Raw genomic sequence first — 23783 nt, 5'->3', positions numbered from 1 at the left:
TAGTAAAAAGTGAACGTGGGCATTTAGACACCCCATGAACCAACCAGATGGTTTTCTGGTTTAGTGCAGCTAATTACAACACAAATCAATTTTCATCTGAAAAATAATTTAATTAATTAGCATTTCATCCTCCACCGGCACTAGCTCGACTGCCCCTATTTAGTTTTCAAAAATAGTTTTGCATATATCTGTACCTATGTTTTTGTTTCTTTAGGACTTTGATGCTATCTCTAAGAAGATGACACTCCGAGAAGCAACAGTCTGGGTTGGAACCTGCTTGTTTTAAGAGTAACCAGGAACTTCTACCCCTATTTGCCTATTCCAGCATAAATCAGAGGACAATGAGTTCTTTTTATTTTTTGCATATTTTCACAATACCTAATGATTCTTCTTTCTCATTTTGTTCAATGGGAAAAACTTGAGCCAATTTTGTAGCTGATTCTTACTTCACCACATTCCTCTTGCTGAGCCAAACTCTTGGAAAACACATCCATAGTACGTCCATTTAGTATGTCTGTTTTTTTTTCCTATATATGATATATATCACTGTTAGAGTGTTTTTTAACTCTTCTGGTTTGAACCTGACCTTTTGCATTGCCAAGTATTCATAGATTCACTCAAGGAATTAAGTAACTTCAGACTGACGGAAGATGTACGCTTCAGAAATATTTTTATGGCTGTGCTTGTCTCATTAATACAGTGGTTTAACAGTATTAATATGAGGCATTGTATTAACTGTTGCATACATTTATTACCAAATGACTCACACAGACAGTGTTTCAGATGCCGTGGATCTAACCACAGTAACCAGAAGTGTCCTCTTTGCAAAGGAGAAAATAAGGTCGCTTCGTTCCGGGACAGCAAGCAGATGAAGTTGCTTGCAGTCTTGGAAGTGAGGACTGATCACAGTGAAAGCTGGAATGGACTTTTTTGCTTGAAGAAGGGGAAGCTATGCAGCTTGATATTTGGACTGGTTATAATGACCCTAGTGATGGCATCCTACGTGCTGACTGGAGCCAAGCACGGGCTGCTGTTAATACCGTCGCCGTTCCATTACGGAGCTTTTACTAGCAATCCAAGCTTAATGGACAATGAAAGCCTCGCTGATGTGAAAGACCATTACCAGCCTTCTAAAATTAATGTTTCATACGTAAAGGATTATCCAAGCATTAAATTAATTATTGACACTATTACTTCAAAGATAGAGTTTATAACAAGACAGCGTCCTGATTTAGAAGAGCTGAGGAAACAGGAGCCCCATGTAAGTATAAACTAAAGTTTGTCTGACACTGCTGAATACTTGTTTACTCCAAGAATTCTGGGTCAATCTTTTACTGAGAAAAAAAATGTGCAGCTCCTCTGATGTTCATGTGTTGATTTACACCGCCTGAAAAGTTGATATTATAATCACATCCTTCCAAGTCACAGGCAAAATAGATATATAAATGATCTTGACACCTGAAACAAGGTCAGCTGTACAAATGCATTGCCTTTTTACCTTGTCCCATTCTAAATCATTCTCAGTCGGTCATGTTCTTCAGTCATCTTAACCGATAAAGAAGAAAGGAGCTTTCTAATAGCTCATTACCAGAAAGCCTTCTGAGAATCTGATCATTGCAAACCCTGTATTTCAGAATGAAAATGGGAAATTAGTATGATCCGATTATTACATCATTAGCTAAATCAGTCCTCATAATAGTTACTTTTGCAATCTTGCCTTCAGTATCTCTTAAATTAGCTCTACAGATTTCAGCAGATTGCTGCTGCCAAGTTTTGCTGCCCTTGTAGCATAAAGAATGAGCTTGGGCACACACCTGCAGTACATGGTCCCCACTGAGGTGAGGCAAAACCAGAGGGTTTTAATTGTCAATTATTTTTTAAGTTAAATTGGATCAATTGGATTGGAAGAGAGTTGCTGAGATTTATTTGCAACTGCTTCTCAGTTTTTCCCTAATGATGATAGTTCAGTGAGCTCTCTCACAGGTTAATAAAATGGAAAATTAGTTTTAGATTTTGAAGAGAGAGCTGCTTTCTTGAAGATCAGTCCGAGTGCGCTATTCCCAGTGAGACCCTTACTTTTTTTCGCAGAGGTGGTTGTTTTGAGCATGTCACCAGGTAGCATGATGTGCTGAGAAGCTCTGTATAACCCACATGTAGGTACTGGGTAGCTGCTCCCTCCTGCCCTGCCTCCGGATTCCTCTCTCTCCCCCCACCCCTTCCCACTCCATTACCCTTCTCTCCCTCTCCTGGATGACCACCATTGGCTTGCCCAAATTAACAAGCCTCAAGGGTGCAGCTGGAGACACTCCAAGGCCTCCATGATTTATTGTTAAAAACTGGTCTTGTGAGAAGCCTGCAGAGACCTAACAAAACTCTGTGGCATAGTTGCTTGTTGCTGTGAAAGCTCTAATGAAATAAAAGGTTGCTGGAGTCTGTTTGTGTTTGCTCAAATATTAGGAAGATCATATCCCTGGAAACCAGGATTTTAAAAATTGATTTTGAGGGTTATAGAGGAGCTAAGTGAATTATGGAGGTCCCTTCTGGCCTTAAAATCAATGGATTTATGAATATACTCTTCTGGGCCAAGTCTTTGGACAGGCTCTGGTCCAGTGTCATCAGAAGCAATAAGTTAGGTCAACTTTATATTTAAAAAAATAAGATTAAAAACATCCACATATTGTTTCCATTGTGTTCTCTTACTGCGCTGAATGAATAACTGAATAAGTATACTAAGTATAAAGTATATAACTAAATATAACTAATTTATTTACTGCCTTGACTGAAATTGTTGTTCTTTATGTTGCAGATGTTTTCAGTAATTCCTAATAAATTCCTTTCAAATAGCAAGAATCCGTGTTGGTATGAAGAGTACAGAGGAAACACAACCACGGATCCTTACACCACAAACTCATATGCACTGTATTCAAAGCGTTTTCGCACCATCTTTGATTATCTCAGAAAGGTATTTTGGAACCACTTGTATCACTACAAGAACAAACACTATCGGCTGCGCTGCCTTCCCCATTTCTACATTATCGGCCAGCCCAAGTGTGGAACGACGGACCTTTATGACCGGCTCAGGTTGCACCCTGATGTTCGGTTCTCAGCCATCAAGGAACCGCACTGGTGGACAAGAAAGCGCTTTGGTGAGTAAACACGTACCTCTGCATTCAGAGCTCTTGTCTCTGTCAAACTTTGAAATTCATTGTATTTGGGGTTCTGTGTTCTGCGTTGGTTTGGCTTGAAACCCCTGATGTTAAAACTTCAGAAACTTTTGGGCTACAGATGCTCCGTATGTTCTAGTCTGCTTTTGTTTAATGATATTTTGCATTAAAACTTTCACAGTAATGTACATTTCATTTGGGTCATTTGCAGTGGTTTGGAAAATTTAGAAAATAAAATAAAACCTAGTGTGTACACCCTGGAAAAGCAAGAAGAGGCGCAGTTAGGTTATCATGGAAGATATAAAGAGTAGTGATAATAGTTTTGTAATGCTGACTTTTTATGCAAAGCCTTTGCTACATGTATAATTCAAGTATCAGCAATTGAAATGTGGGTGGCTTCAGTCCTTAAGATTTGATAAATATGACGGTGTTTTATGGTAGAAGTTTCATTAGCGTTGTAGCTCTGGTTGGTGGAGCTAAATATTAATGAAATCTTTGTTGGATGGTTTTTGTTTATCACCAGTATCATAGATATTTTAAATATTCATTAACAGAAAATAAAATTAATTTGAGAAGCAAACAGATGTCTCTTTGTGTAACAATGTTGTATGTACATTAGTATGTACACATAAAGTTGTAAAACTAGTGATGGAAATGAGTTCTTCCACTTTTTTTCCTGTCTTTAATACAGTTGACTCTAAGATATTTTAGACATTTTCTAAATGCTTGTTATAATTAAGAGTTAAAGGAGTACAATGCAAAAAGGTTTTGCTTTGGGGATAATTAGCTCTACTTTAGGAAATAAGGGAGGCAACCCTGTGAACTGTGGGACCTGTGGTAGTTATGCAGTCAAGCAAGAGGAACAGGAAAGGGAGAGCTGAGGAGTCCTGCTCTACACTTTTAGCTCTGCTCCACCTTGATTCCTTCCTACTGCTGTCCTTGACCTCGCCCCACTTGAGAGTAACTTCTCTGTAACTTCTCTGTTACAGTAAGAAGCAAAATGCAAGGACAGGCATGGAGAACATGCTACGGAAAGTGAAGTGGGACTACAGGTAGAAAGAAAAGAGGAAAGGGAAAAAGAGTATAAAACCCCACAGACATGGCTTGAGATGCTGAGAAATGCGGGAAGGAGGCTGATCCTATTGAAACACCCTGCAGTGCAGGGAAGGAGAGAGAGGAGAAAAGCAGGGAACTCTCTGGGAGTTTTGTTTTCATACTTCTGAAGATAAACATATGAATGATTTCCCAGTTTTCTGATTTGAGTAAGTGCATGTTGATAAGTGCATATTTGGCAGAGTCTTTTCTCTGTCTGTTAAATCAAGCATGAGTCTGATATTACTCCACTGGATATTGGTGTAAATGAAAATAGAATCTGATCTTCCATGTTAATTCCAGAAGCTAATTTTAGAAGTAAATAAATGCAAGTTATTCAGCAGGAACTATAAAGCTGAACTCCTCAAGTTATTTCCTGTCAGTGTGAATTTATGGCTTAATCGTATAGTATCTTGGATCTCAGCGACTTCGTTGTTATCTGAACATTGCGCTCCATGGGTCTAATTTTGTGCTGATGTTAGCTGGCTCAGTGCTACCAACGTCAGTGAAGCTGTCTTGATTTACACCATCGGTTAATCTGGCCCTGCCATTTTTAACTTCTCTTTCCACTGTTTTTTAGGAATCATTCGTCTGAGGGACGGATTTCACGATCGCTACCCTGTGGAAGATTACCTTGATCTGTTTGACTTAGCAGCGCATCAGATTCAGGGTGTGCTACAGAGTGAAGCAGCAAAAGAAAATGGCAAGATGAACAGCATCATTATTGGTAGGCAGATACTGCTTCTGCAGTACACGTGTCTGTGTCCCCAGGTTGGAGGTGTTTTCAGGAGAGGGGCATTTTCCCGTGTATGAATGCTTCACTGCGCTGGTCCACTCATGCCAGTTTTCTCTGCTGTTTCTGGGTAGTGCATAAGTGTTTGCCCTTTCCTGGAGGATGGTGACTTGTTTGGCTTAAAAAGTTGTCAGTCTCTTTAGAAAATGCCAGAGAAAGCAGTAAATGTGATAAATTTCAGCATTCAATTAAAAAAAAAAGGATTCTGTTGACTTCTTCGAAGATAGTTTTCATTTTGTCTTCAGTAAGAGATGTTTGGCTATAGCCACAGGATCCTTGTCTGTCACTTCAGGTTCCAGTGCTGCAACGATGTGTGTCTTGTCCCAGGCGTAGTAAATAAGTAGTGGTATTGCTGCTTACAAATAGGTGTCGCAGAAATCCTGTAGCAGGCTGAAGACAGTTGCCGTGATAGAGACGCAGCTCCTTGTGGCTCTTCTCAGGCTCCAGGGTGCAATCAGATTATTGCCAGTGAGAAACATCAGCAGGAATTTCCAATTCTACTTTTGTTTTTTGCTAAAAACAGAAAATTGAGGGGGAGCGAGTTTTCACTGTTTTACCATGCTTACCCTGTCACCTAAAAATCTTACAGGGAAACTGGATGCTTTCCATGAAAATGCTTCTTGGGCAAAATAGACAGTTCTCTGTTGAAAAGAGTTTTGAAATAAACCTGATGTCATTATCCTACAGAAAATAGAGGCAAGATTTTTGCTGCCTGCCCTCAGAGGGACTACCCTATGAATCAGATTTTTAGTGTCATTCTAGCCAAAGTTTTAACCTATTGTATTATGTAGCTTAAACCATAGTCTCGGCTACAGTAACATTCATTTGATACTTCCTCAGCCCCCGCTTAGGTCGATCATTTTGCTTTATTAAGTATTCAATACTGAACAAAATTTGAAAGATGAGGTCTTGCAAAATGTTGCCATCAAGGGCATCTGTGTATTCTCCTTGTGCTTACAATAATATGTCCTGTCCTTTCTTGAGTGAAATGCTTATGCTAATTAAATCCACTAATCTAATTGGCAATATACATCTTTGATTACTTACCTCCTGTTGCAGTTTTTCCTAGAGTTCATGATTTTTTTTTCTTCTCATTTCTTATAGCATTAAGGTTATGTTTACTTTTCTTACTAAGTTTATAGGAAAAGTTCTGAATGATTATACTCATTAAGTCAGTTTTATAATCCTGATTTAAAAAGCAAAAAAGCCCTGAAACAAAAAAAGAAATCTAATGTAAAGTGAATCTGCATGCTATATGAAGATAAGATTTGCTTAGAATCCTGCCTTTTCTTATTTCACATCATTAGAAAGAGAAATCTAATTAAAGATATAAACATTTCTTTAGCTCATCATGTTATTTTGAATCATTAAGCTTCTTTGGATATTAATACTTAGTGGGTAATTACTGTGTTTTCCCAAATAAAGCAGTGACTGTTTAGAGATGAGCCAAAGAGGGACATGCTGATCTAGCTTGAGGCACTCTGAGAAGGACTTGTTTATATGTGATCATTAATATGATAAATTCCAGCCCCAGTCAAATGCATTTATGTGTGAAAACACAACAGGATTTTAGTCCATTAATCAGAGAATAAAGAGGTCATGCACTCTGTAGGCAACTTAGCAAGTCATATGTTCTTCAAGTCTATAAGAAAAATTAATACATTTTTGGTTGTGCTGCAGTAATTTGACATAAAAAAATTCCTGTAACATGATTAATTTGTTGCATGTTCAGTATGGTGCTTTCTCTTTGGAGATATTAATGATTTTGGCTGCTTTGGGAAGTTAAAACTGTGGTCAGCAGAGGCCAGAGTTTACATTTCCTTTCTAATCCTTAACAGTCGTCATCTTCTGAGAAGATCTGCCTTTGCTGAACCAGGCTGTCCTGGGCTGACCGTGTTAGAACAGCCCCTTGAGTCCCGTGCAAGTTGAGAAGGACCCGTATGAAAAGCAAGCTTTTGTGCACAGTCGGAGTAGAAGTTAGACTCTGTCGTGTGTTCACTAGCTGAGGAGTTCCTGGGTGAGAGGGAGGGTCTGACTTGCTCACGTAGCGTGCTGCGGTCGGCAGGGCTGGTGAGGTGGATAGCTGGGATCCCGTGGTAGCTGCAACACTGTGGAGAGCCTGGGGCCGGTGACGGCGACCCGCTGCCTCCCACGCGTGTCCGTCTAAGCCTCCCAGGGAGCTGCTGCCTGCAAATTGGAGGTCTGGGGCATGCTGAGACCATGGCACTCACTCCTTCCTTGCCTGCGCAGCCGTACGTGGTCTGCTGGGTGCCTGTGGTCTTCCCTGCTCCTGTGCTGCCCGCAGACTCCAGCGGCGTGGCTGACCGCAGCTGAAGTGACTTCTGTGAAGGGCACTGGCTTGCAGTGAGAAGAAGATGGTCTTCATGTCTGAGTGCATTACCTTTATTTAATTCAGATAAGAACATCTGCTTACACATGCGCTATGGTCATGTTTGGTCATCATGTGCAAGCTAATTAGAGAGAATCCAAAAGAGAGGATTACATACAATCAGAGGTCTACCAAACAGAGACGTGTGAGGGAAGATCAAAAGAACTGTATTTCTTTAGTGTAGAGAAGCAGAGGCTGTATATAGAAGGTTATGGAGACTCAGGACTTGAAATTACAGCAAGAAATGTAGACTATGTGCTTGGAAAACCTGTCCAGTTAGCTGGGTTGTGAAGCACTGGAATAGGTTGCCTGCTGAGGTTGCTCCAAATTATATAACTCATTAGGAGCTTGCTTCTCTGAGATCAGGAAAATTAAGAACTCTTGGATGTAGCCTAAGGATGCTGCAAGGAGCATGAAGGTCTTGGGAAGGTAGCTGGTCCTTCTGCCTTGGGGCTGGACAGGCCAGAAACTCTGGGCAGCCAGTTCCAGCCCCAGTCAAATACATTTGCATGTGTTAACCGCTAACAGGAAGGACTGTGGTTAGTGGATAGGAATAGTTCTGGTGAAATTTTATAAAATGCGCCTCAACTGTCACTACAGTCACAAAAGTAGTAGGCAATGAGAGTCTTCCAGCTCTGCAGAACAATTAGCTGGATTTGTAAGAACCAGCAAAGTGTGTTTAATGATAAAATTAATAGTGCCACTCTTAAGTAGTCTACAGCAGTTCAGAGTCTGGATATACGATTTGCATACATGCCAATATAAAGAAAGGAATGTGTTATTAACAGAAATGGTTTTTAACTTCCAGGGGAGGCCAGTGCCTCAACAATGTGGGACAACAACGCTTGGATTTTTTTTTATGACAACAGTACAAATGGAGAACCTCCATTCTTAATCCAGGATTTTATCCATGCCTTCCAACCAAACGCCAAACTTATCATCATGCTAAGAGATCCTGTTGAAAGGTGAGCAAGGATTGCACTGCTAAATATGCAAGCAAATCTTTTACTTATTACTTTTCTTACTGCTACCTTATTCTCTCACTTGGGCACAACTAAATGTCCACACAGTGTTTGGCAGAATTATTTGGTTTATAACATGAACGCTCAAGGATTTTTGTTCTATGTGCTTTGGAACTTTCAACTGTGAGGTTTTCAAGAGGGATATGTGGCCGTACCTAGTAGAGCTCTGTTACCTGGGCTAACATGCCCTGGCAGCCATCGGGGCCCACGGGGCTGGGAATGGTGCTGCACTTACGAGGCTCAACGTAAGTGGCCCTTGAAATGCCTCAGTTCCTGCTCAAGGGAGTCAATACTGAGGTTTATGTCTTTGAGGGGCATGCTGTTTAAAATGATTAAAAGACTGCAAATAGCTCCAGCATCAGCAGAAGACCCAAACATTTTTTAATCGTAGAAATATCTGGTGCACCACTAATGCAAAGCTTCTCCAGAGCGTTTGAACTCGCACAGCCAACGCCTCGGGCTGCTGACCGCTGCGGTGGAGTGGTTGCGCTCCACGAGGGTCGGGGCAGGGGGCTGCGACCGGTCCCTTCCTCCTCTCGTAGCCCTTCGTATTGGCCCTGCAGGGATGCTCAGCGCGAGCTCCTCCTGGGCCAGGAGCTGGCCGAGGCGGCTTCCTCCTACAAATTCCCGACAAATCCCCCGATCGCTTTAGCGCCCCGCCGCAGCGTGGGCGTTGCTCTTTGCCAGCTGTAGTGAGGAGGAGGCAAAAGGCGAGCTTCGTCTCCCGTGCCGCGGTTACGGTGGGTTGGTTTGTGACCCCCTTTGCCCCTGTTGCTTGCAGCTCGTGTGAGCCACAGGGAGCAAAAGCAGCCCCGGCGGGCTGGGGGCAGCGGGACCGTGTCCTCGCGGCGGCCGAGAAGGGCCCGGTGCCGGGACCCTTCGCCCTGCCCGGCGGAAGGGGGCATTTCCCTCGGGCAGTGGGGGCGCCGGGCCGCAGCACCGCCGTCTCGGGTGCTGCCCCGCTTGCCCCGGTGGCTCTCGTGCCCGAACACGTCCGGGGCGGCTCGTCCCCTGTCCCTTCGCCCGGTGACCTGGCTGCCGTGGCGCAGTTACTTAGCCGTAAGGGATCGCGATCGAGGGCGATGACTTCAAGTAGCAGGAACAGCTGAAATCCTAATCAGTAAAGGTTTTACTTCCATGCACATGTCCCCAGAATTAAAAACAGATGGAAAGAAATATAGAAAGTCTCAGCTGCCCTGCGGAGGGAGAACTTCTCTTCAAGTACATAGTTTTCCATACGATGTCAGCAAGTCTTTGAAATTATGGGTTTACTTTAATGGGTGATGAGAAATAATAAGCAGTCAGATTAAAGCTTTTAAACAAGCTGAGCTCGGGCCCGTCGGGTGAGCGATGCCTGCTGGCTGCCTTCCCCTCTAGGACCTCTCCTCTAGGACCCCGTCAGCCCCATCCCGTCTTTCCCAGACGAGCTGGGCTGCGTCTTGGGTGTGCTTGCTGCAAAGCTGCTGTTAGGAGATGGCAATCTTGATGTTCACATGTGTTTCTGCTATGGGAAAGCCTGTTGCATGCTTTACCGCTGCCACATTTACCTGAACTTGGCTTTTCCCTGGCTCCTGGCCACAGGCAGAGGAGCAGGGACAGCCAGCGCCGTGGGGGCTCTTTGCGGGGGACGCACGTGGACCAGGGTTCCTGCTGCTCTCTCGGCCAACACCACCCCCTGCAGGCTTGCTAGCTTGGAGCCTGATACTCACTCGATGCTCTGAGATGGAGTTTTTTCATTTAAAGAAAACTGTTTTCTTTTTCCCTCCTATTGTTTATAGAAACAGAATAAAGGTAACTTCTTACTTTTTACCTTTTACAGTCAACTTTCGAAGTTCTAGTAAAAGGATTTAGTATTTTAAAGTCTACCAGCATTAAATTAATATCTATAGAACATAACTGATACAAATATTGGCTAGAGAAACATTTTTAAGCAGTTCTTAAAGCACCCAGAGCAAACAGGCTTACAGTACGCAGCATACGTTGTGGCAGAATGTTGTTAAATGGGCAACTTGAGCGAGGGAGGCAATTTTTCTGTTCCCCAAGCAGCTGAATCTCCCAGAGCACACATTAAATTGTGCCAGGCAGCAGGTCAGTAGCTGCCATCTCCGACCACCTAGCAGCTAGTTTGCCGAGCGAGCTGGGTGTTCCTCCAGGGCATTTCTCTGCAGAGCCCTGCCTGGATCGCCCGGCTGGGGAGAACTGGACCCCAGCCAGCGTGGGGCTCTTAGCTGCGTCTCTGGTGACGGGCAGCGCTGAAGGTTGCCTTTCTCCTGCCTGCTGCTTCGAAGTGTTTGCAAGCAGTGCTCTCTCTCCTGGCACCTGGTTTTAAACGTCTGGCTTGTGCATCAGCAGAAATAAAGTCTTCGTGTTTCTTAGTCGGTGAATCCCGCAGACGGCATTGCTCCCCCTTGGGTGCCGCCTCTTCATTTGCTATGGTTTTCTGTGACTTTTTTTTTTATTATTTTTAATGTGTAAAAAAAGAATTGAAAACATCCTGCAACAAATGTAGCCTTTCTCTTCCTGTTTTTTTAAGTGAACACAGAGTGTTCAACTATTTCATGTGGGAATTAGTGTCCTGTTCTTGCAAAACACTAACATAAATAATGAGTGCAGAGGGGCGATTCCCATGCCTAAGTGCTTTGCTGGATTAAGGCCTAACCTTCTAAATTAAATGATGAATTTTAAAGTACCTGTGGAAATCTAGAGAGCAGACTTTCTGGTTTAATAAAATATTGAAAGGAATTTTTAAAAAAAGTGAGTGAAATGCAAGAGGTTACTGCAGCCATAAAATGAGACCTTAATCTACTGATTTTTTTCAGTCATGTCTTAGACACTTGTGTGCTTTGAAACAGGGAGGGAGAGATGCAGGATTTTGGAAATCTGTGTTGAGAGGTGGGTTCTGCAGAGCTGTAGTACCTGTGCTGCAAACATACGGTAGAAGCCTGACTCTTTTCCAGTTGGTATAAAACTGACGCCAAAATCCCATAGTATTGCTGGGGTTCTGATCATAGTTTATAAGCCCAAATAGGGGAAAACCCCCCAAGTTCAGGAGATGATTCACAATCTTATATTTGTGCCATGTTAGAGTATTTCACTTGTCTCTGTTTGAACTATATTTTTCTTGGGAGATTCTAACCATGGTTTCAGGGATTAATATAAACATAAATCTGTTATTTGCTTCTAGCCCCCTTCACCTCCCCATCCAAATGGACTCATTTTTAGATCATCTTTTTTCTGGTGCTATTTAAGCAACAGAAAAACTTATGCTAAAAGTATGGAAAGGAGAGATACTTTGTCGCCAGCTATTCCTGCTGCTGGTGGTTCTTGCTCGCAGCAGCAGCCTGACGCCGTATACTCTGCTTTCTTGCTGCATTGCAACTGCAGGCACCCATGGGGCCTAAATCCTGCCATCCTCACTCCATAAAATAGAGGTGGGATTGCTTAGGCAACATAGCAGTAGGCTGTAGCACAACATAGCCTGTTGCTGTATCCGTGTGAATTTTCCACCTAATTACAGCGTTTGAGCTTTAGAAAAAAGAGAAAAGACATGGAAAGTTGTCAGTTGGGAGCTTTAACTAAAAGTTGACGTAGGAGCGATGTGAGCAGATGGAGCTTTCTGCAAAAACTGGAAAATCAGGAGTGTTTTCCAACTTTGAGAACGACCAGTTTGCCGACCACATAAAAATCACTTTTTTTGTTACCAATCTCATTCTTCTTTTATTTTCGATTTAGATGGTAAGGCTTTTGGGATGAAAACTGCTTCTTTCCATAGCACTGTGGAACACCTAATATACCGAGGTCCCAGTGTCAGTCGAGACCAGCTCTACTACTCATAGATAATGCAAAATAGAAGTATATATATTTGAAAAGTTTGCCTTTGGGAGAACTGTGTTGGCTCACCATTACTAGGGCCCTGATCTCAAAAGACTCTGAACGTAAGAGAGGGGATGAAGTTTAGCAACTCACTGGAGTGGATGTTGCTCTAAGCCAAAACTCACACAATCACAGAATGGTTGAGGTTAGAAGGGACCTCTGGAGATCATCTAGTCCACACCTGCCTTGCTCAAGCAGGGTCACCTACAGCATGTTAGACAGGGTTGCATCCCGGCGGGCCTTGAAGATCTCCAGAGAAGGAGACTCCACCACCTCTCTGGGCAACCTGGTCCAGGGCTCCGTCACTCTCACAGGGAAGAAATTCCCCCTCACGCTCAGGCAGAACTTCCTGTGCTTCAATTTCTGCCCATTGCCTCTTGTCCTGTCACACGGGACAACTGAAAAGAGTTTGTCCCCGTCCCCTTGACACCCTCCCTTCAGGTACTTGTGCACATTGATCAGTTCCCCCCTCAGTCTTCTCTTGCCCAGGCTGAAGAGGCCCAGCCCTCACAGCCGTTCCTCCTAGGGCAGGTGCTCCAGCCCTCTGATCATCCTCGTAGCCCTATGCTGGACTCTCTCCAGTAGCCCCATGTCTCTCTTGTACTGGGGAGCCCAGAACTGGACACAGTACTCGAGATGAGGCCTCCCCAGGGCTGAGGAGAGGGGCAGGATCACCTCCCTCGACCTGCCAGCAACAGTCTTCCTAATGCACCGCAGGACATCATTGGGTTTCTTGGCCACAGGGGCACATTGATGGCTCATGGTCAACTTGTCATCCACCAGCACTCCCAGGTCCTTCTCTGCAGAGCTGCTCTCCAAAGGTCAGCCCCCAGCTTGTACTGGTGCCTAGGGCTATTTCTCCCTAGGTGCAGGACTCTGCACTTGCCCTTGTTGAACCTCATGAGGTTCCTCTCTGCCCAGCTCTCCAGCCTGTCCAGGTCTCTCTGAATGGCAGCACAGCCCTCAGGTGTGTCAGCCACTCCTCCCAGCTTGGTATCATCAGCAAACTTGCCAAGGAGGCACTCTGTCCCTTCACCTGGGTCACTGATGATTAAGCTGAACACCTCATCAAAATGAAGAAAAAAATCTGTCACTGAGTGAACTGGCTGTTAGTGGGGTAATGGTGCACAGATACGTATCACTTCTCTCAATTAATGTGACTTATTTTCATTGTCATGTAAATAGATCTTCCTCCATTTCCTTTAACATTTACTTATACATTTCACTCACAGATTGTACTCCGATTATCTATACTTTGCAAGCGCTAATAAATCTGCAGAAGATTTTCATGAAAAAGTGGCAGAATCACTGCAGCTGTTTGAAAATTGCATGCTGGATTACTCATTGAGAGCCTGTGTCTACAACAACACTCTTAACAACGCCATGCCCGTGCGTATTTCCTTTTAACATTTAATTCTTTACTTATGTAATGTTAGGTTGTGTCAAGGTTATACATATATATATAGCAAAACACAGTGCAAGTAAATGCCAAGAAATAGAACTTTCTCCTTTTTCTTTTGTAAAGCAGATGACATAAATATATATGCAAGCATGTAAAAGCTGATGTACTGGCTCAGCTGTCTCCTCAGTCTGTTCCCTGATGAATGCCAGCAGTAATAATACATTCTTTCTATTGTGCAAGGGTATAGAGAGCACATTTAGTGAAGATTACAGTTGAATGTGTAAGCTTTTTGCAGACCTCTCCAAAAAGTAGCTCTCGCAAGGATCTTTGTGGTACAAAATTGCCTCAAAATCAGAATAAATTACATATTCTTTTGCAAGAAAAGACTACCAATAACCAGATAAAACCTTTTTCTTTAAATTGTGCACATCAGAAAATGAAAAAAAAAAAAGAATTACAGAAAATGCTGGCGGAGGGCATGGGGAAGTACTACAAGCTCAGTTTTCAAAAACTCAAATTTTTAGTGTTGAATGGATTTCAAGTTTTGCTTGAGGGGGAGAGAAAAGCCTTTTGCAGAGTAATATGGAAGAGGTTGACTTGAAGGATGAACTCTGGTCGGTTTGGCATCGAATCCTATTTTATTTGTTAAAGCTGTAAAGGATTCAGGGGGAATGCTTTCCTCCGAGGTCCCTGGGGAGAAGTTAATGTCAGTAGTGCCTCGTCTGGTCAAAAAAATAGCCGTAAGAGAGCGTGTTAGGTAGGCTCGATCCCTGCAGTCGTGCGGCGAGCAGCCTGTCCCTCTCCCTTACGCGGGCAGGCGGCTGGAGCGGCTGCCGGCCGGTGGCAGCCAGGCTAACCCGGGCATGGCCGAGGGGCGCAGCGGCGCGTGCCACCCGTCTCCTGCCACGCGCGCGCTCCCTCCAGCGCGGAGGGAGGAACGCAGACGGGGTTTCCTCCACCCTCTTCCCTGTCGGATCCTCGTCCGTCACCCGAGACGGCGCTCTGAAGAAGGTACCTTCTGGACAAATAGGTGACGCGTGCTCAAAATGCGTCGTTCCGGAAAGGCACACGCAGGTTTTGTAATAAAACATGAACGCTGACCGGGGTGGCTTTTCCAGCTTCTGCTCCAGCCAAGCAATAATCTGTTAGGTGCAGAGTTTGCTGTATATTGAAAAAACAGAGATATTTTTTCTCCCCTGTGAGCTCATTAGATTGCTAATTTTGTCCACAACAAAAATCTTTGTTTTGCTCATAGTCAATGTATTCCTGAAACAGGGCAAATGAGTGTCATGGACATTGTTACTAATGATAGCTATTAACCGGTACAGCAAGATATGTTTATCCTCACTTAAATCAGTGAAAAGCCTATTACCCAGGGAAAGGAAGCCAGAGCCAAGCTTTTATGGAGGGGAGGATGGCTTGGGAAATCCTGTTGCTGCCCTTTGATGTCAAGGGAGAAGCATCAGGGCTTATGGAGGAGGCGGAAGAGCAGTAGGCAGCAAAAGTGAGTCGGTACAGCAGAGTGTGTGAGGAAGAACGTGAAGGTCCTTGTTGATCCCAGGAGAACTGAAGGTGAATTTCTGGGATAAAATAAAGTTCCCGTTTCTGGTGAATAGTTTATAAACGATTCCAAGCCCGTGTTCCGCAGGTGCTCCAAAACGGTGCAGTCCGAACCGCAGCGTGCGGCCGCCCCCTGTCTCCCGCCCGCCTCGGTCTCTCCTGGGGAAGGAGAGGCAGAATGCAGCAGCGAGGGGCGCGTTCGCCCAGCGGGGTGCTGACCGGCGGTGGAGGGCTCTGCGCGGCTGCTGCTCCTGCCCGCACGAATGCACACTAGGCTGATGTTTAAATCTAATTAAACGATCTTGTGTGTCAGCTGCTTCTGTGACACATAATAAGTAGAAAAAGAAGTTTGCTGAATACGGAGGCCTGCTGCAAGAAACCACCAAGACGTGTCAGAATCACACATTGCGATAATAATGATTTGCCGATAATTTGTCTCATTTTAGTAGAACTTAGGTATCAACCCAGGTTGCACAGTGCAGTGTAAAAAGCGTAAGATACTGTTGTTACCTGACTTCCACAGTCCTGTAGTAATGTGACTTGAAGATGTTAAGTCTCTTTTATGAAGGATGCTTCCAACTTGGGATTCATGTTTCTGTCATTTGAGCGTGAAGACTTTTAGAAAAAAAAAATTATAAGCACAGTCAGAGCTTGGACTTTAAAGAACACCAGGCTACCTACTCTCTTCATGCCTCAGATTTATTATGTAAAATGGAGAAAAGTAACAGAGATTAGATCAGGGCAGACTGAAAGATGGGCTTTTCACGTGCGTGCTTGTCCTCCTTGGCCGCAGGTAGCTGGCTGTCTCGCTCAGTAGTTAGATGAGGCACCATTAACACGATGCAGCTGCCCCTGCTCTTGCAGCTTAGAAACTGCTCGGTATTGACTGCTGTCACTGGAAGAGGTGCTATTTCTCCCTGACAATTTGGAGAAAGCTGTGAAACTGCCTGCTCAGGACCTGAGGACGCTAGCAAGACTTAGCACCTCTCCTTCAAGTGCTGCTAATGCACTGGAAGCTCTTAGCGTCTCCTCGCCGACTCGGCTGGGCTGAACGCCGAGGAGGCTGGCGAGGCCGTGCCGAGCGCCCCGCCGCCGCTCTGCCGAGCTTCCGCGCAGCTCGGCGGCGGATGCGCCGCGTGCCCGGGGACGGGGCATTTGCAAAGGTTGACTTCAGCGGTGCTGAAAACGAGACAAAGGTCAAAGAATTTTTAGACTTTATATTTTAATAGTCCCTCAAAAAACCACATTTGAGATTTTTTTTCAGGAGACAGAGGTGAATGTTAGTTTGTCATTGCTCAAATGCGGGAATGAATTAATTTTGGTTTGTTTGTCTTGCTTACAGGTAAGGTTGCAGGTGGGTCTTTACGTTGTGTATCTTTTGGACTGGCTGACTGTTTTTGATAAAGATCAGATATTAGTTCTTCGCTTGGAGGATCATGCATCAAACGTGAAATATACCATGCACATGGTGTTCCAGTTTCTGGATCTAGGTAGGTGTCATCAGGCTGCTTTGAGAGAAGTGCAGAAAGTCATGTGATCCCTCTTCCACATTATTATTGCTTCGATTAGAAGAGAAAGCAGAAGCACGTGAATCTGTTCTTGAAAGATACATTAATCGTATTGTTTTGAGTCAAACAAAATTAAAATTCCCAAATTCCCATAGTACGTTTATGAGAGAAGAATTGCTATTAGAAGATCCAATAGATGATATTAAAAAAAAAAAAACCACTTATAGTGGAGAGATATATCTTACTATGCAGAATGAAGTCGTGCCTCTGAAGGTAACCAGAGCTTGTTTGTCGTGGACTTAATGTAGGTGCAGAGCAATACCACACAAAAAAAAAAAAAAATATATATATATATAAAAAAAAGGCTTACACGAGCCATGAGTGAGGCTAGTGGAGTTTCACTCTAGCAGGTGTTAGACAACACACACCATAAAATAATTGTTTTATGGGACAGAAAGTTATAGTGAATGTCACAGTTGTTTTCTGAAAACCAGTCTTTTCCTCCGAAAATGATTCATGCTGCTTGTTGTAGAGATGATTAATTAATATGAAAGGAAAACATATTATTTCTGTATTTGTTAACTGTGATTTATTTTACAAACCTAAACCTGTATTCAATATTCTGAAACATCATCTCTGCTAACATACATTTGTCTTCTCTTGGCAAATGTATTTATTTAGTCATTTTTTAGCGTAGGCATTTTTGAGAAAATATACTAAGCTAATGTTCTATTTTACCACAGGGCCTCTAAGTGAGAAACAAGAAGCTCTGATTACAAAGAGCCCTGCATCAAACACTCGTCGACCTGAAGACCGAAGTCTGGGACCTATGCTACCAACAACGAAGGCAATTTTAAGAGATTTCTATAGGCCTTTTAATACAAAACTGGCACAAGTTCTTTTTGATGATGCTTTTTTATGGAAGAGGACATAATATGTAAATTTTGTGCCACAAATACAGTGTTTAAAGGAGTTTTTATTTTTTTAAATTCTATTTTTGTGTGTGGATATTTACATTTTTCCCATTCCAAAGAGAAACCGATGGATGAGATGAGACTCTCACCTTCAGTCAGCACATGTCACAACAGTTGTATCACATTTTCCTTGTGAGAATGTAAAGCATCTTGCTTACCAGTTTCTTTTACCCCAGCAGAAGAGTGGAAAAGCGGGAGTGTGAAGGAGACGTCTTGCACTCCGCTGGGATGTTGAAGTTTAACCTTCTCTAAGATGCTGCAACACAGAACTAGCATCAGTCTCCTGCAGTTACACTTATAATCTCACTTTCAGTATATGTTATTCATTCATTCTTTCAAACTATCAGTGTCATTTAGTCATTAAAATTTTTAATTGAATTCAACCTAAAATTTTGTTTTGTTCTGTCAGCATATTCACAAATGCAGTATTCACTCACACTAAAGTTTTTCTGTTTCCTTAATTCTGAAACAAAGACAAAGGCAAATGACTTTAATGGAGATAACTGTACTTGCATAAATTTGCAAGCCTAATTTATATCTTCAGTATAAATGGACTTTCCTAACCACAGTTCTTGTAAAAGAAGAATTTCATATTCCAGGTAAGAATGAATGACAAATTTAAACAGGCTGCATACAATGTTTAGTGTAACAAATCCATTTGTCTTCTGTATTTTGTATGTAAATACAGGTAAGTATCATCCATTCCTTATCAGTCACATGTTTTCTCAGGAAACCCATAATGGTGTGAAGCAGAGTCCATTGCTGGCCATGAAGAGCTTTCATTTTTTGGCATTTTCTGTTGGGTCTTACACAATCACTCTACGGTATCCCCTTGCCAAGAAATATGCATTTTAAAATCACTATGAAATCTTGTGTTAGAGTCACTGTCAGCTACAGCATGGGGCTTCGCGTGGTCAGCTTGGCCAGCAGAGTCTACTGAAGTTGGGGTTTTCTTCTGTAGCCAGCAATGAAGAACAGAAAAATGGGAATGTTCGCTGCCGGTAGCTTCCTTCCAAGGGCTAGCTTGTGTCTTGTCCACAATACCGCTTGCAGACAGATTCACAAATAGAAGTACAAATATTACGGGTAACTTTTCACCATTCTCCTCCATGGGGACATGTTATTCACCCGTGTTTTCTAAGTGAGAAGTAATACGGAAAACGTCATGAATCCTGAACACTTCACGGAAGTTAACGTGATTGATGATGTGATGGTTTATAAGAGACGTCTGTTATTAGGTCCTTTGCTGATTGGAAATGAGCTGCTTAAAAAGGATTCAGTCTGGCATTCGGAAAGCCTGAAATAAGTGGTTTAAGTAAGCAGTTCTAGACCACCAGCTGTGATTAGTTCCAGTTCAGAAATGCTTACAGACCAAAAGGGATTGGAGAACCAAGTGCTGCTTTTTACTAATATAAAAATATATAGCAGCATAAATCGAATTCAGCACTATTTCTAAATGTAATGTTTTCAAGCAACACTTTATTTATGCTAAACATTTCTGGCAAATCTGTTCTGAATTACAATAATCATTGTATGGTCAGGAAAAGTGGGTAACAAAAACCTATCAGGCTTTTGTTGTTGCGTTGTTTTGTTTTGATTTTTCCCCCAGAGGTTCTAAATAGAAAGTTTATTAAACTGAACTGCCGTGTTCAAAGATTGCCATTCAGTTGATAGCTACAACAACTATGACCTGATGATATTATCTTACCAGTGCTAAATGCTAATGAATCTATTGTCATTATCATTTACCCTGAGGATTCGTTGCATGAGCAAGACACACCCACTAGTCTGGGACTGCATTCTGATTTAGGCTAGCAGGCTCATTCCATCCAAAGTTGTCGGAGAAATTCTCTCTGCCCATTTGTATGCAATCAGAATTGCGTGTACGGCTTGTGCTGCAGGTTCCCTGCGAAAGGCGGGCGGTGATGCCCACGTGTGGGTGACCGCAGCTGGCAGCGGTCAGTAGGCTGGACGTCCCCAGACAGGAGGAACAGGCCAGGTGGGTGACGTGTCCAGAGCCCGTGGTCCTTCAGAAAGTGACAGCAGCTTCGTTTCCAGAGACCCACTACTGGGTCTTAACTCTCTCGTGAGCTCCAAAACATGACCTCTCAGTTTAACAAATTGCAGCTTTCTACCATTGGATAATAGCACGACCGAATAGCAAGAAGTAGCCAATTAGCTGTGAAGAGGGCATCTCTCTTTGAGCTAGTGCTGTTGCTTTCTAATCCAGACTGTAAAGACAGGACTGAACTGGTGACACAGAATACAATAAAATTAGTTTTGCTGAATAATGTAAAGCCCTGCAAGGACTGTTGTGGGTGGCAGAACCCCTCCGTTTAGCCAGGGAGCAGAGAGCGCATCGGCATCACAGGACCCGGCTCCATGACACCGCCGTTCAGTGCCTTCTTTCTGCCCCTGCAGGAAGTCTCTACCTGCAATAGGGCTTATCCCAAATTCTTCTAGTTCCCTTTACCTTTCTGTTGACAAAACTAGACGTGAAAGAATTCAATATTATTGTTATTATTCACTGTAGTACTGAGCTGCCTGCAAGCCAGGAACAGTGATTTGCTGAGAAATTGGACTTACTATCAAGATAACATATTTTCTTGTTTGCCAAAACACAGCAGTGGCTCGGTACAAAGAGCTCGGCAAGTGCACATTGTGTACTCTAGTTACTCTTATCTCTACTGAACAAAAATAATCAGGCAAAGATGCAGCTTTCCCAGGTCCAAAGGCACTGAGGAAAGGGTCTTTTCCAAATGTTCTCGCTGCTACTGCAGAAGAATGTAAAATGTGTTTGCTGTAAGACCTTGTGCAGTAAGGCCAAGAATGTTGGCTGGCTAGAAGAAACACAGTGAAAATAAAGTCTCCTGCTAAGAAAAACAGACTTTGTGGTTTACACAGAAAACGATAGGATGTTATCTGTTGAATCCAGTGCATGGGTTTGTATGCCTCAGCACAATAAACTGAAGATAAACAGTGAAGTTGTGACAGCTCTGAACGTATCTTTCTGCCAAGAAATTAATCTATCTTCCAAGTAAGCCAAATGCCCTTATGTAAAGGGAGAGGCAGGACGGTGCCGCAGCGCGTTACTCCGGCTGGCGAGCCCTTTGGTGAGCAGCGGGCGGCTGTCATCCTGCCGCGCTCGGCGGTGCTGCAGTACCATCTCGTGGCGAGCCCGAGGAATGGCTTGTGCCAGGACACGTGGAAAGGAAAAGAACAGGCAGGTGTGGCAAGACTTTTCCTATTGCAGTCACACGTGGTGATCCTCGTGGCGAAAGCCCGGAGGCTGCACCGCCCTGGGCATCCTCGTCGTCGGGCACCCGCCCTCGCTGCCGGCCCATCTCGGCAGCTGTGTGCGCCCAGGAAAATTGGGGGGGGTTGTGGCATTATTTTATTAGTGCAGCTACCTATCGATGAAGTCAGCTTGGAGAAGCTGCCAAGCCTGTGTCAGGTTTGCTGTGTCCTGCCAGCCGCTCGCCCGGCTGATTTGAGCATCACGTGCCCTGTGGAGGAGCCCTAATTTTCACGTACCGGCACCCAGGAAAGCGCTGCTGGCTCTCTGCACTGCGCCACTCAACAGAAAGGTGCTTAAAATGATTGCGAGGCAAGTCAGCCTGACCCGTGGTGGCAGCGGGGCTGGAGGTGTTTGGTGCCCTGTGGCCGGAGCAGCAGTCTGAAAGCCACCACCTTTTTTCTGGCTTTCTCTGATGATGTCTTGCAGCTTTGGGAAGGGAGTGGTGGCACCCTGGTGGGGCTTTCTGCTCCGCGCAGCCTCATGGGTGCGAAGGCTCAGTCGAGCGTCTGGTGTGAACAGGTCCTTGCAGACAAGCCCCCAGTGACCACCTTCTGGTTACCGGCCACACGCATGGAAGAGCTGGAGGAAAACCCTGCAAGTACAACTCAAGGAGCTTTAAAAACCGCTGTTTCCTTATCACCGTCGCAGTTGCTGTGGTAGCATCTTGGTACAGGGCAGCGGTGGCACGGGGCATGTCTTGCACACTTAGTGCATCTCACACACTTTATTTTAATAAAGAAGGGGAGTGAGAAAAGGGAAGGGCTGTGCCAAACCCAGAGCTTTGCAGTGGAAGACCAAAGCCAGCCTGGCAGCAGCTCCAAGGAGTTATCTGGATAGGTGCCAAGGCCCTAAGCTGCAGGTGACTTGCAAACGCGAGGGGCTTTCCACCGAGGGCACCGGCTGCGGGAATGTCACTGCCGTGCATGCCGGTCATGGGATGGTTGGGATTTCCCAAACAGCCAAGCTTTGGGGCTGTCTGCATCGCTCCTGTGCAGCGGCGGTCTCACCCATGAGTGTTTGCTCACAGTCTAGCGGAGGATTTTTTCCCCCCTCAATTTTTGATTTTTTTAGAAATGAGGTTGAGAAAAAAAATATGTGTCAGACTTCAGTGTTTCCTTTTCTTGGTTAATAAACTTGTCAAACACATTGGTAAGTCAGACAAGCGCACAGTATTATTTAGGTCATTCCCAGCTTTTCTCAGCCCTCATGGTGACACGCAGAGCATATATATTTATTTACACACATTACTCTGGGGCCGTACTGACTTAATTTAAGCAATTGTTGCGCTCTCAGGTCCTCTTTGAGAACAGCAGTTACCAAATCCTCATTCAGGGACTATTCAGTGCTGTTAAACAGACGTTAGGCAGACGCACGATCAGCCTGCTCTGACCACGCTAAGCCCAGGCCTGCAAGCAGTCGAGGACTGCTGCTGCGTGCTGTCCAGCCTGGGCACCACAGAGCTCGGCAGGGCCCCGCAGCCCCTCCACTCGCACCCCGGGCCTCTCCGGGCCCCCGCTAGCCCCACGTCCTGTCTCTGGCTCTGTGTTTATGGAAATGGGACAGGCAAACACCAAGCACCTTGTCTCTTCAGAAACTTGAGAGCGGGGGATGAACCCTTTCCTCTAGTACAGTGAAACCGCACGAGAGAGCAATGAACGCTGCTACCTGGCTGCTAAGAGCGGGGCACCGGGGCACCCAGAAAGTCTGGTTCACATCTCTTCACCAAAAATGCGGCATCCTCTTCCACTGACCCATGTCAGCTTCCCTTGAAGGTCCCCAACTGCAACACGTCCAGCGTGAGCTGTGCTCTGGTGAACCTTGGTCCTCCCTCCTTCCAGCCCACAGATTTTGCTCCAAGAGGAGGCACTTTGGTCCTCCTGGGAGTCCTTCTGCAGCTTCTGTTTTGTTGCCCTGTCCTACTAGGGGATTTTCTGTGCTCTCTGGAGCATAGATCTCTGGTGCTGCAGCCAACATGTTTCCCCTGGCAAATATGGGAAATCTTTGCTAACACATGGAAGAACTGCTGAAATTATGATCTGTATATGAAATGCCGTGAAATGTTTATGCCACTCAGCTGTGTAGCAGCTCTCTATAAATGAGGTTCAGCACAGGATAATTCCCCTCAAGCACCTGGGCTAAGCGTGCCTCTGCAAATCAGGCAGCAAGGGGAGATGCACATACTACAACACAACAGCTACAAAAAGGTATAAAGGATGAGAGAAAATAAAAAAGAAATCCTGTGAAAAAAATTAATTGAGTCAATTGAAATCCTGGAGTGGTGAGAGAAATCGATGGGGCAAAATTGCACTGAAGAAAATAAAAGCAAGCAAGATGATAGCCAAAGAATAAAAGAAGTCAGACTGAGAAATAAGGAGAAAGAAGAGGGACATACATCTGTCATATGGAAAGAAAAAATGATTTTTTTGACCATCTGAAAGGGCTAGGAAAAGGAAAATAATGATATAATCAAGGGAAACTATGTTGACTCCCAGCCACATGCCTGGGGACGACTGCCAGCTTCGGCTCCCCACTCATTTCCTAGGGTGGCAGCAAGAAATGCAGCAGCGGGAGGCCAGCAGGACACCACAAGAGGGCAGGGCATGTCTGGGAACCGAGCACCCGCAGCACCCGCAGCACCCGCAGCACCCCCAGCACCCGCAGCACCCCCAGCACCTCCAGCACCCGCAGCACCCCCAGCACCCGCAGCA

At 44.4% G+C, this 23783-nt stretch overlaps 1 protein-coding gene across 1 annotated transcript; it reads left to right on the top strand.

Moving 5' to 3' along the window:
* The first annotated feature begins 217 nt into the window (after positions 1–217).
* On the top strand, positions 218–19337 carry CHST15 (carbohydrate sulfotransferase 15). Its single transcript, XM_085299097.1, has 7 exons — positions 218–1261; positions 2807–3146; positions 4837–4983; positions 8247–8403; positions 13566–13722; positions 16638–16785; positions 17547–19337. Exons 1-7 carry the CDS (start codon positions 674–676, stop codon positions 17735–17737), a joined length of 1728 nt encoding a protein of 575 aa, XP_085155223.1. The 5' UTR covers positions 218–673; the 3' UTR covers positions 17738–19337.
* The last annotated feature ends 4446 nt before the right edge of the window (positions 19338–23783 follow it).

The sequence above is a fragment of the Rhea americana genome, unplaced genomic scaffold, assembly GCF_003343005.1.
Source record: "Rhea americana isolate MKP2758 unplaced genomic scaffold, rheAme1 scaffold_145, whole genome shotgun sequence".
NCBI classification, from domain to species: Eukaryota; Metazoa; Chordata; class Aves; order Rheiformes; family Rheidae; genus Rhea; species Rhea americana.
This window is presented reverse-complemented; position numbering and strand designations above follow the sequence as displayed.